The 12,885-nt window shown below is 34.9% G+C and overlaps 1 protein-coding gene across 2 annotated transcripts in view; it reads left to right on the top strand.

Annotated features, from left to right (window-relative positions):
* The window catches only part of ARHGAP26 (Rho GTPase activating protein 26), a 542,258-nt gene that overhangs the window by 324,370 nt on the left and 205,003 nt on the right, over positions 1-12,885 (top strand). For both annotated transcript variants that reach the window (XM_074291699.1, XM_074291700.1), the window contains 2 exons: positions 5,937-6,024; positions 8,493-8,551. In XM_074291699.1, the coding sequence (XP_074147800.1) occupies positions 5,937-6,024; positions 8,493-8,551 (147 nt within the window). The remainder of the gene's footprint in view (positions 1-5,936; positions 6,025-8,492; positions 8,552-12,885) is intronic.

The following is a 12,885-nucleotide window of genomic DNA, read 5'->3' on the forward strand; positions in this document are numbered from 1 at the left end:
GACCAAATGCTATGAAAATGTTTCTTACTAAATATTGGAACTCCTTAAGAAATTCTGGTAGAATTTCTAGTAAATACAATTGTGGTCTTTTAACATACTAGTGTCAAACCAAAAAATGACCTTTGATCTGTTTCCTAGCAACAGAGGTCAGTGATCTTTAGAGACTGTAAAGGAAAGAGAAAGACTTAAAAATTCCTAGAAACAGAGATTCTCTTGGGGGCAGTCTGTAAATGTAGAAAATGACCTAGCCAGCCAACATTCTATTTAGAAAATGTGTTTTGTAAACCAGCTGTTATACTGTTCTTATGTATATGTGCATAGACAACACATCTAACATGTGGTGTATACAACCTAGTACAGTGTTTTCTTTCTTTTAGCATTGATTAAACTAAAGTTAATGCTATGAAGAACACATGGAAAGTATTAGAGAGATTCAAGAAATGCAGTGCTTTATAAACACTAATTTATATTAACATGCTTTCTCTTGCTCCATTTCATTTCAATCAAATTATGTGCACCATGTAGCATAGCACCCAGGGACCCTTTGAGTCTGTGCTTTTTTATTCTCTTTTATTTCCTACCGTTTTCTAAGAAACAGCATCAATGAGTCAACATAGTATAGTTAGAGAGCTATATATTTGCAATTAGGAGAACCAAGTTCCCTGATCCAATTCCAACAGAGACAAAGGATGTTTAATATTCTTGAATCGTAGTTTCTTCATTTACAAAATGCTCAAAGTCACAGTTAGTAAGTATTTGAGGCCAGATTTGAACCCCAAAAGTCTTTCCAATTCTGACACCAGCATACTATCTATTGTGCCACCTAGATACCCACAAGCTTCTTGTGAAGTTTTGATTGTTGATTGTAGATAAAGTACTTTATAAATGTGACAGTGCTTTAGAAATGTGGATTGTTTGTTATTGTTAATAATTAAAATCAACTTTGTATAGTAGAGGACCATGGAGGAAATCATAAATGAGAGCCAGAAGTAACTTTTCCTGGTCATCTAATCCAACTCTCTCATTTTCCAGATAACAGAACTGGTCTTCTCTCTAATGATGTCTGCTTAGAAATTGGGCTTTGTTCAAGTAGCATATCCAAATGATTGGGAGACAGAAAAAGATACAATAAACAAAATTCATAGGGTATCCTTTTTAGCTATCATTTTTCCTACCTACTTTCCTTCTAAATCTTTCCCAGAGCTATTACTAAGAAGCAAGCTTAGATTTTGCTTTCTTTTCTCTCTTCCCCTCTACTCTCCTCTATCTTGGTTTTCTTTTCTTCTCTTTTTCATGTTTTTCTTGTTCCTTTTCATTGCTATTGACTGAGAGAAGAAAAGGAGATTTGAATGATATTCAAATAGGAAAATTGAACCCTCCCTCTCATTTATTTTTACATTTATACTGTATACTATATATACTGTTTCTCACTCCAGAAAAAGATAAGCCCCTTGAAGACAAGGAATGCTTTTGAATAATTAATCAGGGCTAGAAAATTCTTCTATGTAACAGATAAGAAAGTGCAGTTATTAATGTTGCTAACATTTGATGTTGTATTGTCAGATGAAGAGGAATTAGAAAGAGCATGATTAAAGCAAATGTGTTTGTAGCAGATGTCTAAGGCTTTTTTATTTGCTTTGTTACATTAGGTACTATGGAAGCTATATAGTTCCATAGTCCCTGACCTTGTTATTCACAATATTACATGGTAAAGGAATTTTGTGGGTTTAGTCACTTTTTTTCAGTTGTCTGACTCTGTTAATTGCATTTGGGTTTTTTTTTTTTTTTTTTAAACCAAAGTTACTGTAGTGGTTTGCCATTTTCTTCTCTAGCCCTTTTACAGATGAGGAACATGAGGTAAAAAATAGAAATGAAACAATTCCCGTCCTTTAGGAGTTCCTTGGTCCTTACTTGTCTGAACTCCAGAATTCTATGTCTATTTAGTTATATGAGATTTCCCCCTGCCATTTTAACATTACATGCCTCAAATTAGGCATGTATATATCACATATATCATATCATGTATATGTACATTTTTATATATTCATACTATACATTAATCTGTAGCTGTTTCATTCATACAGACAAATAAATGTTACTTCCTTCTTAAACTAATCTTAATTGCTGAGGGATTGTCTTTGACACTCTCCTTTCCCTCACTTCTCATATTCAGTCAATAATCATGTACCCATTGGCTAACTTTGTCCAGCATGCCATAAAGTTGAATCTTCCTGATTCTGGCACTAGTGCTCTATTTACTGTGCCACCTAACTACCCATAAGCTGTCCACAGTGTATAATTAGACTCAATGTAAAGAAAAATTAGCTGTCAAATCCACTCCAAAACAGAATAGATTGACTCATGACATAATGCATTCCTATCACTGAGTCTGCTTATCATGGGTTTTCTAGAAATAATTGACTCAGGTATATGTCAGGCTAAATTTCTGAACTTCTTTCCAGTTCTGATTCCATAATCTGTGGTGGGAAAAAGGAAGAGCACCATGAGTATTTTTTAAGTGACTGCTTTATGCAGAGTTCTGTGTGAAATTCCTGATCTCTAGGGGCTTAGGATTTTCCTGGGAGAGAAGCAGAGTGCCTCCTGGTCTACAGATGGAATAAAAAGAAACTGAATCCACAGTGAAAGCAGACTGCTTAATTTCTGATGGGTCTTCCTGACTCAGGCCTCTTCCCTCTCTAGTCTTCATTCTACTGCCAAAGTGATTCATGTGGATCTGACCATTTTACCTCCTTTATATACTAAAACACCAATGATTTATCACCTTTTGAACTTTCCCATCTCTTCCACCCTCCTACCCCTACTCATAGTGCCTTCTTTCCCATCATTACTTCTTTCATTCTCTACATATTGTTTGCATAGAATTATTTTCATGTTGTCTCTCCTATTGGAATGTGAGCTCCTTGAGGCCAGAAACTTTTTTTTTTGCTTTTCAGATAACAAGCACTTATTAAATGATTATGGATTAGTTTGTACTTTCCTGAGGACATATAGGTATAAGATCTGTCTTTTCTACATTGACTTTTTTCTCTCCATGATGAATGTTGTTACCAGCTAATCATGAGAAAGTGAGATGTGGAAAGCCATAAATTCTTTCCCCTTATATTCAAGGAACAGCATATTCAGCTGCTCTTAGAGGCTTCACCATGTCAGGGGAGCCAAACATGCAAGTTTGGGGCTTCAGCAAGGAGGTGTGGAAATTGGCAGCTCTTTCTGAAAAGAAGGTAGCTTTGGAGGCTTGGGTTTGGGTTATATTAGAAATAGGATGAATTAAAATGCATGTACTTTAACCCCAGAATGAGCCTTGCCTCATCAGTGCTATAAAAAGCCTTTTCCTCTGACTGTTATTTGAGTCTTTACTGTGATGTTACACTATATCCCTATGGTTGCAGACCCTTTTTTAAAGTGGATACTAATTGTTACTTTGCTAAATGTGGTTCAAGGAATAGCTCTCTGCTCCAGAACTTGCCAACTGGTTCTGTTTATCGTTGTTTGCTCTTCTTGAGTTGAAGCTAGTTTGTTCCTCAGAGAAATGTACAGTAAGATTTGTCTTGAGTCCAAGACTGGCAACTCTCCACATTCTGGTAGGGGGTGGGGTGCAGTTATAGTTTGAAGGAAAATCACAGACTGAACTAAGGGCTTTGGCACATAAATAAGTAAAGATTAATTTCTAAGGAGTGTGAAAGGGTAAAAGATTCAGTTTGTGGATGCATAAGGGCTGGTTTTAGACCTGGACCAGGGCATTTGCAGATTTTGCAGCAAGGACAAAAAAGGGTTCTTGTTCACAACTGTATTTTTCTATGTCTCTAGATAGGGTTCCTTCTCTTAGGCAAAAGTAAGAGTCCCAGTTAGATTTTGTTCTTGGAGAACAAAGAGAGATTTTATGGGATAGGTCTTTCCCTGTTTGTTTTCTCTGCCCAGGAAGAAGAAATGAATGGAAACACATACATATACATATATATGTGTGTGTGTGTGTGTGTATATAATGTTTACTGTGTGCCAAGTACTGTGCTAAGTAAGCTCTGGGGATGGAAGTAGAAAAAGTGAGATAATTTCTGCTCTTCCTTGGGGGAGATAGCACATAAAAGAACTTTCACATGAAGGGGGAATGGAAAGTAACCAACCACTGGGGCAAATGGCAATGCCCAAGGGTCCCTGTCACTGTCAGATGAAAAGATAAAATATAGATTTTTTTTTATCTGCTCTTGAAAACTCTGTTTCCAGTTTTTCCTCTTAGACTAAATTGCATATGATTCTATCATATCTGTGTTTCAACTGGACTACCCTATTTTTGTTTACTATGTATTGCCATGCATTTCTTGCTTGTATTCATACTATATTATTTCATTATGCCCCTTATTTATTACTGCTCTCCTCTTCCCTTGAGAGCTTTATATTGACTTATATTGATTCTTTGTATTTTCTGTCTGACTTTCTGTGATTCTGTTGTTCCCATTCCTATTTTCACTAGCAGAATGGACACTCCTTGAGGGCAAGGAATCTTTCATTTTAGTCCTTTTATAAAGCATCTAGTAAAAGGCTACTCTACAAATGTTTGTCATCAGAGAGACTGGAGGTTGGTGATATTGAAGAGCCTGGCTGGTCCTATCAGTATTTATAATCTGACTTTATAAGCTCTCCTTAGCCACCTGAGAATTTATCCTTTAACTACAGGAGATTTAGTCATTTCCCATCATTCCCCACTGAGCTGAACATTCAACAGGTATTTTAGTACAAAACTTCTTAAACCTTAAACCCCTATGTGGGGTCATGTAACTGAATGTGGTAGTTGCGAAATTATGATATATTATAATTAAATATTGATCTGTTTGCTGATTTTATGTACCTATATATCCATGATTGCATAAAAATTTCTTAGGTGAAAAGGGGTCTTGAATGTTGTTCTGTAATTTCTTTTAGGTTTTAATAAAGATTGGACTATAAGGTGCAGAGGATAGAGTGTAGGAAAGATAATGCATAATATGTTCCCTGCCCACAAGGAGTTTACAATCTAGTTTAGAAGATCAGCTTTTTTTTAATGTGTTTTCCTTCTGCTCTTATGTTATGGCTGTATTATGACACATAAGAGTTTCCAAAGAATTAGAATTGAGGTTTCCCCAAAGTCCAACAAATGCATATTATGGTGGAGGTGAGCAGATTTCCCTATCTTTCAAAAAAGAAATTATTTAGGAGAGGGAAGAAAACATTTATTAAATGTATGCTGTGTGCCAGGTACTGTGCTGAGCATTTTGTGTTTGATCTCATTTGATGCTGACAGCAACACTGTGAGGTAGAGGCTTTAATTATCCCTATTTTATATTTGAGAAAACCGAGGCAATCAAAAATCACACAACTCTGGTGCATCAAGGCTGGATTTGAACTTTATCTGCTGTGCTACCTAGATGCCTAGAAAAGACAAAAAATTATTTTTTATCAGATTTGTATAAGTGCTAGAAAAGATTATGAGGATTAATGGTAAATGTCAAGGATGACTGATAGATAGCCTGCATAATCTTTTGATGTCCTGGTGATGTCAGAAGTATGTTTGAAAAAGGGTCTCCATATGGTATAGACATGGACAAAAGTTGCACTGCATAGGCAACACTCAGACTGATAAGACCTTAGAACCTTTTGAGTAAAGAGATAAGCCACAAACACAGATGATCCTCAGTGTTACATAAGTACACTAAAGAGTCATGAGAATTTTTCAGGGGTACAAATAGCCATTCTTTGAGTTAGGCCAAGAGACTTTAAGGCCAAGGACTTTAAAAAAGAAACAAACAAACAAACAAAAACAACCCCTGAAAGCAATATGGAAATGAGGGTGAAAGTATCAAGTGGTAGACAGGGTCACCTCAAGAGGAAAAATGGTTTAATTTTGTTTTACTTTTAATCATTTATTTCTTTCTCTTTTTTAGACCCCAAAACAGCTTCCGAAACAGAAGTGGATATCTGTGCGGAGTGGGAAATAAAGACTATTACTAGCGCATTGAAGACTTACTTAAGGTAAGTCTTTCCAATATGTCTTGCTTCTGTTGCCAAGCATGTAGGAAGAAATATTTTCAGCCTATGGAAAGTTCCTTGTTGGCTGTTTAAGTTCTAGAAACAATTCTTGCATGAGTGCAATCAGTTTCTTTGGTTAAACCAGCAGCATAAATTGCTGATTGGATTTTAAAGTGCTTGAGGATAGTGATTGACTTATTTTTATCTATCTCCCCAGCCTAACGTGTAGTAGATCCTTATTTGATGTCTATTGAATGGTACCACAGACCTTAGGAATCAAGTCAGTAATTATTTAATAAGTTCTTATTGTGTGCCAGGCACTGTGCTAAAAGCTGAGGGTACAAAGGGAGGCAAAAAAACAGTCCTTGATCTCAAGGAATCCACAGTCTAATTGGGCAGAGGATATGCAGACCACTATGTACAAGCAAGGCATTTGCAAGATAAAGTGAAGATAAGCTTTGTGGGAGGATTAAGGAATACCAAGAAAATTTCTTGCAGAATGTGGGACTTGTCCTGGGATTTAAAAGAAGCCAAAGTAATCCAGGAGAAAGAGAGTTCCAAGGATGGAATCCACCAGTCAAAATAACTGGACTTGGGAGATAAATGTGTTCAAGGGAATAAGAAGGGAGGTATCAAATGGAAGAGTATAGGTTGAGAGGTAGAGTTAAGAAATGAAGAGGGTGGGAAAGTAGACAGGAAACAGATTATAAAAGGTTTAAAAATTCAAATGTGGTATTTTATATTTGATTCTGGAGGTAAATAATCAAGTTGTGAAATCAGAAGGATAAGTAAATTTAAAAGGGGGAGAAAAATTCATTTTGGGGAAATGTGAATTTAAAGTGTCATCTACCTAAAAACTGATCATTTCAGAATGAGAAGAGATCATCTATCCCTTCTGTAAGAAGTCTTCCCCAACCTCTCAATTACAGTGTTTTCCTTCTGTTAATTATTTCTTTTTAATTCTGTATATGGTTGACTTTATGTATATTTATTTGCAAGTCTCCCACCATTGGATTGTAAGCTCCTTTAGAGTAGGGACTGTCTTATGCCTCTTTTTGTATTTAGTTAGTTATTTAGGCATGTTTTAGGTACCTAATAAATATTTTTTTGATTGATCTAATACAACCTATGTTTTTAAAAGAATCACTATAATTAAAATATCCCATAAATTCTTGTCCAACTTTTGTTTGATGCTCTCCAATGAAGGGAAGCTCCTTGCCTCCTAAGGCAGTCTTTTCTACTGTTGAATGACATTATGAGAATCTTTTTTTCTTACATAAACACTAAGTTTAATTTATATAGCATTAATTTACCTATTGCTTTTAATTCTACCTTTTTGAGACAAAACAGATTAAGTCTAATGTCTCTTTTATAATACAGCCTTCTAAATTTAGTAGCAACTATTATGTCCTTCTAAGCCTCCTCTTTTTCCGAGATGAACAGCCCTAACTCCTTCCTATGCCATGGATTCTTAATGATTCTGGTTTTTCTCTAATACATACATTTCAATGTACTGGCATGAACTAAATGTATTGATGTCCTTAAAATGCCACACCAAAACCATATCTCCAATATAGTCTGATGAAGTCCTCCTTATTAGGATAGGGGTGTGTACTATTGCCTCTTAATGCACACAGTCTATTACAAAATACATTGTGGGGAGCTTTTTGAAGTCTCATATGAGATTGAGTGCAAACAGCAATCAAGAGAATGAAAGTATAAGTAAGAAGCATCCTCCAGTGAGAATATTACATAATCAAAATCAGGAAGAACAACACAATCTGGTGGAGAGATTTAAAGATAAGTTAAGGACTTGAAAGTATTCAAAAATGAGCATCCCTGTAGGTATCTAAGGGGATAGTTCAATAATAAAAATAATACTAATAATAGTATTAAAAATTCTTTGTTTTAAGGTTTACAAAATACTTTCACAACATAGTACTTAGCACAATGTTTTTAACATAATGGGTGCTTAAATTTATTGACTGATGTATTATCCAGCTTGGGCCTCACTACAGTTCTTTGAGGTAGATGATGTTATTACTCCTATTTTAAAGAGAAGGAAACTAAAAACGAGACTTCGTGACTTCATCAGGGTCACACAGTGAAGGAAGTATCTGAAGCTGGATTGGAACTAAGACCAACCTTTATACACTCTGCTCACTTCATCCTTTAGCATAGCATAGATTCTTTATAAAAATATGCTTTGAGACTTAAAACTAACAATGGGGCCAAGTTTCAGACTTGAACTTTATCAGCTTTCTAAGCCTCAATGGTTTGATATATAAAATGAACATGGTAATTGGGGTTAAGTGACTTGCCTAGGGTCACACAGCCAGGAAGTGCTACATGTCTGAGATCAGATTTGAACTCGGGTCCTTCTGACTTCAGGTCTGCACCACCTAGATGCCCCTAGAATTGATTCTTTTATGATTAAAATTCATTTTTTTTGGTCTCTTTGTGTTTTCCAGAATGCTCCCTGGACCACTCATGATGTACCAGTTCCAAAGAAGTTTCATCAAAGCAGCGAGTAAGTGTGATTTAAAAAAAAAAAAAAAAAAACATTAATAGCATTTTATTTTTCCAAATACATGCAAAGATTTTCAATATTCACCTTTACAAAACTTTGTTTTCCAAATTTTTTTCCCTCTCCCCTCCCCAAAATATGAATCAATCAAATACAGCTTAAGCATGCAATTCTTATAAATATATTTCCTTATTCATTATGCTATGCAAGAAAAACAGATCAAAGGAAAAAAAGTAACAGAACATGGGAAAGAAAAAGAAAAAAAACAAGCAAACAACAAAAACTAGTGAAAATACTATGTTTTGATCTACATTCAGTTTCTATAGCTTTCATGACACTTTCCATCACAAGTCTATTGAGATTGCCTTGAATTATCTCATTTTGAAAAGAGTTGTTATGGAAGAAATTTTAAAATCACATGCAACCCTTCTGAGTTTCGGTAAAAAATACAAAGTTTTAAGGTTACAGCTGTTGTAAATATTAGCCATTCTATTTCAAGCCATGTTAAGATATTTATTAAGCACTTACGATGTGCCAGTCACTGGGGTGAAACAATGGCTATCAAAGATTCCCTGGAGCTGCATAAATGTTACTTTGGGTTTAATTTGTCTCTTTTATAATGCAGTAAAATCTTTAACCTTTTTTTTTTTGAAGCTTTTTATTTATAAAGCATATGCATAGGTAATTTTCCAATTGAACCTTGCATAACCTTTTGTTGCAAATTTTCCCCTCCTTTCCCCCACCCCCTCGCCTCGCTGGCAGGTAGTCCAATACATGTTAAATATGTTGAAATACAGGTTAGATCCAGTATATGTATACCTTTTTATACAGTTATCTTGTTGCGAAAGAAAATCAGATCAAGAAGGAAGAAAAAGAAAAACTGAGAAAGAAAACAAAATACAAGCAAATAACAATAGGGAGAGTGAGAATGCTATGTTGTGTTCCACACTCATTTTCCATAGATCTCTCTAGCTATAGATATCTCTATTTGTCACTGCACAAGTGGAACTGGTTTGAATCTTCTCAATATTGAAGAGAGCCACGTCCATAAGAATTGATAGACGTATAGTCTTGTTGTTGCCATGTATAATGATCTCTAAGTTCTGCTTATTTCGCTTAACGTCAGCTCCTGTAAGTCTCCCCAGGCTATCCTGAAATCATCTTACTGGTTGTTTCTCATAGAACAATAATATTCCATAATATTCATATATCATAATTTATTCAGCCATTCTCCAATTGAGGGACAAATTTACTCAGTTTTCCCGTTTCTTGCCACTACAAAGAGGGCTGCCACAAACATTTTTGTACATATGGATCCCTTTCCCTTCTTTAAGATCTCTTTGGGATATAAGCCCAGTAGTAATACTGTTGGGCCAAAGGGTATGCACAGTTTGATAACTTTTTGAGCATAGTTCCAAATTGCTCTCCAGAATGGTTGGATTCGTTCATAACTCCACCAACAATGTATCAGTGTCCCAGTTTTCCCACATCCCCTCCAACATTCCACATTTTCTTTCCCTGTCATTGTAGCCAATCTGACAGGTGTGTAGTGGTATCTCAGAGTTGTCTTAATTTACATTTCTCTGGTCAGTAGTGATTTGGAACACCTTTTCATGGTGGCTACCAATAGTTTCAATTTCTTCATCTGAAAATTGTTCATGTCCTTTGACCATTTATAAATTGGAAAATGGCTTGAATTTTTATAATTTTGAGTCCATTCTCTATATATTTTAGAAATGAGGCCTTTTTCAGAACCCTTGAGTGTAATTTTTTCCCCCAGTTTATTGCTTCCCTTCTAATCTTGTCTGCATTAGTTTGTACAAAAATTTGTACAGTCAAAATTTGTATAATCAGAATTACTGTTTTGTTATCAATAATGGTCTGTAGTTTTTCTTTGGTCACAAACTCCTTCCTCCTCCACAAATCTGAGAGGTAAACTATTCGGTGTTCTTCTAACTTGTTTATAGTACCATTCTTTATGTCTAGATAATGAACCCATTTTGACCTTATCTTGGTATACAGTATGAGTATGTGCCTGCTTTCTGTCGTACTAGTTTTCAATTTTCCAAGCAGTTTTGTCAAATAGTGAATTCTTATCCCAAAAGGTAGGGTCTTTGGGTTTGTCAAATACTATATTGTTACACTCATTGGCTATTTTGTTCTGTGACCCTAACCTTTTCCACTGATCAACTTCTCTATTTCTTAGCCAATATCAGATGGCTTTGATGATAATACAGTTTTGGGTCTGGTACAACTAGGCCACCTTCATTTCCTTTTCTCTTCATTAATTCCTTTGAATTTCTTGGAAACTTTGGAAAGTATTTTGTAGTTTTGCTCCAGGGCCAGATGGATTTACAAGGGAATTCTACCAAGCATTTAAAGAACAATGAACTCCAATGCTATATAAACTATTTGAAAAAATAGGGAACAAAGGAGTCCAACCAAATTTCTTTTATGACACAGTCATGATACCTAAACCAGGTAAGATGAAAACAGAGAAAGAAAATTATAAGCCAATCTCCCTAATGAATATTGATATGAAAATCTTAAATAAAATATTAGCAAAGAGATTACAGAAAATCATCCCCAGGATAATATACCATTACCAAGTAGGATTTAATACCAGGAATGCAGGGCTGGTTCAATATTAGGAAAACTATTAGCATAATTGAGTATATCAATAACCAAATCAACAAAAATCATATGATTCTCTCAATAAATGCAGAAAAAGCATTTGATAAAATCCAACATCCATTCCTATTAAAAACAGAGAGTATAGAAATAAATGGATTTTTCCTTAAAATAGTAACATCTATTTAAAACCTTCAGTAAGCATCATATGTAATAGGGATAAACTGGAACCATTCCCATTAAGAAAAGGGATGAAACAAAGTTGCCCACTATCATCATTATTATTCATTATTATATTAGAAATGCTAGCCTTGGCAATAAGAAAAGAATAAAAGATTAAATGAATTAGAGTAGGTAATGAGGAAACCAAATTATCACTTTCTGCAGGTGATATCATAGTATACTTAGAAAACCCCATAGAATCAATAAAAAGCTATTCGAAATAATCCACAACTTTATCAAAGTTGCAGGATACAAAATAAATCCACATAAATCATCAGCATTCTTATACATCACTAACAAAATCCAACAGCAAGAGATACAAAGAGAAATTCTATTTAAAATAACTGTTGACAATATCAAATATTTGGGAATTTATCTGACAAGGGCAAATCAGAACTATATAAGCAAAACACTTTCCACACAAATAAAGTCATATCTAAACAATTGGAAAAATATCAAGTGCTCATGGATAGGTCGAGCAAATATAGTATAGATGACAATACTCCCCAAACTAATCAATTTATTTAGTGCTACACCAATGAGACTCCCAAGAAACAATCTTACTGAACTAGAAAAAATAAAAAAAATTCACAAAATTCATCTGGAAGAACAAAAGGTCAAGAATTTCAAATGAATTAATGAAGAGAAAAACTAATGAAGGTGGCCTAGCTGTACCAGATCTAAAACTGTATTATAAAACAGAGTAAGTTTGATTTTTGTACAATTTTGAGGAGGTAGAGAAAAGCAGGAATTTTTTCTTTGATTTTTGAAGAAAACATAATATTTAAAATTGAATATCTAACCCCTTCTTCACTATCCCACATAGATGTTAATAAGTCTGTGGTATACACACTCAGAGTTAAAGATGCTGCTGTAGGAGAAGAGACACAAAGATTTGATTGCAAATTCTAGTTACTAAAGTTTTAATGACTTGGGTTTTTCCAGCCAAAGTAGCACTTTACAGAATGAGTCAGACATTGCACATTACACAGATTGAGCATAAGATGCTTTTCCATAAATATGACACCCATTATATAACTTCATAGATCTCTTTGCATCAGATCTTCCATTCACAGCTTATGATCATTCTTTGGATGTCCCATCAAGGTCCCTAGCGTCATGTTACTGGTATAAAAAGTACATGGGGATTAGGTGCAAGCCATTCCTAGTACACTGGAATCTGGCTCCGTGGAGTGAGTGAGTGGTATGCCTGAAAGAGAATCTTCAGATTCTATATCAGATGAAACTCTGGCCTGAATCTTCAGCATAGTTACACCAGCAACTTGTACAACTCTCTGGTTTTAAAATTCATTGATTATTATACCTCCTGTCAGCTTTTAGGGGTATCCATTCTCTTTCCTTCACTGAGGGGTTGTCATTGACAATTGTCTTTCTTTTATTGCTTCACTATTTTGAGGCATCATGAAATGATAGATGTAGGCCCAGATTTGGAGTAATGGAGACCTGCATTCAGATAGTAGCTG

The sequence above is a fragment of the Sminthopsis crassicaudata genome, chromosome 2 (genome assembly GCF_048593235.1).
Source record: "Sminthopsis crassicaudata isolate SCR6 chromosome 2, ASM4859323v1, whole genome shotgun sequence".
NCBI classification, from domain to species: domain Eukaryota; kingdom Metazoa; phylum Chordata; class Mammalia; order Dasyuromorphia; family Dasyuridae; genus Sminthopsis; species Sminthopsis crassicaudata.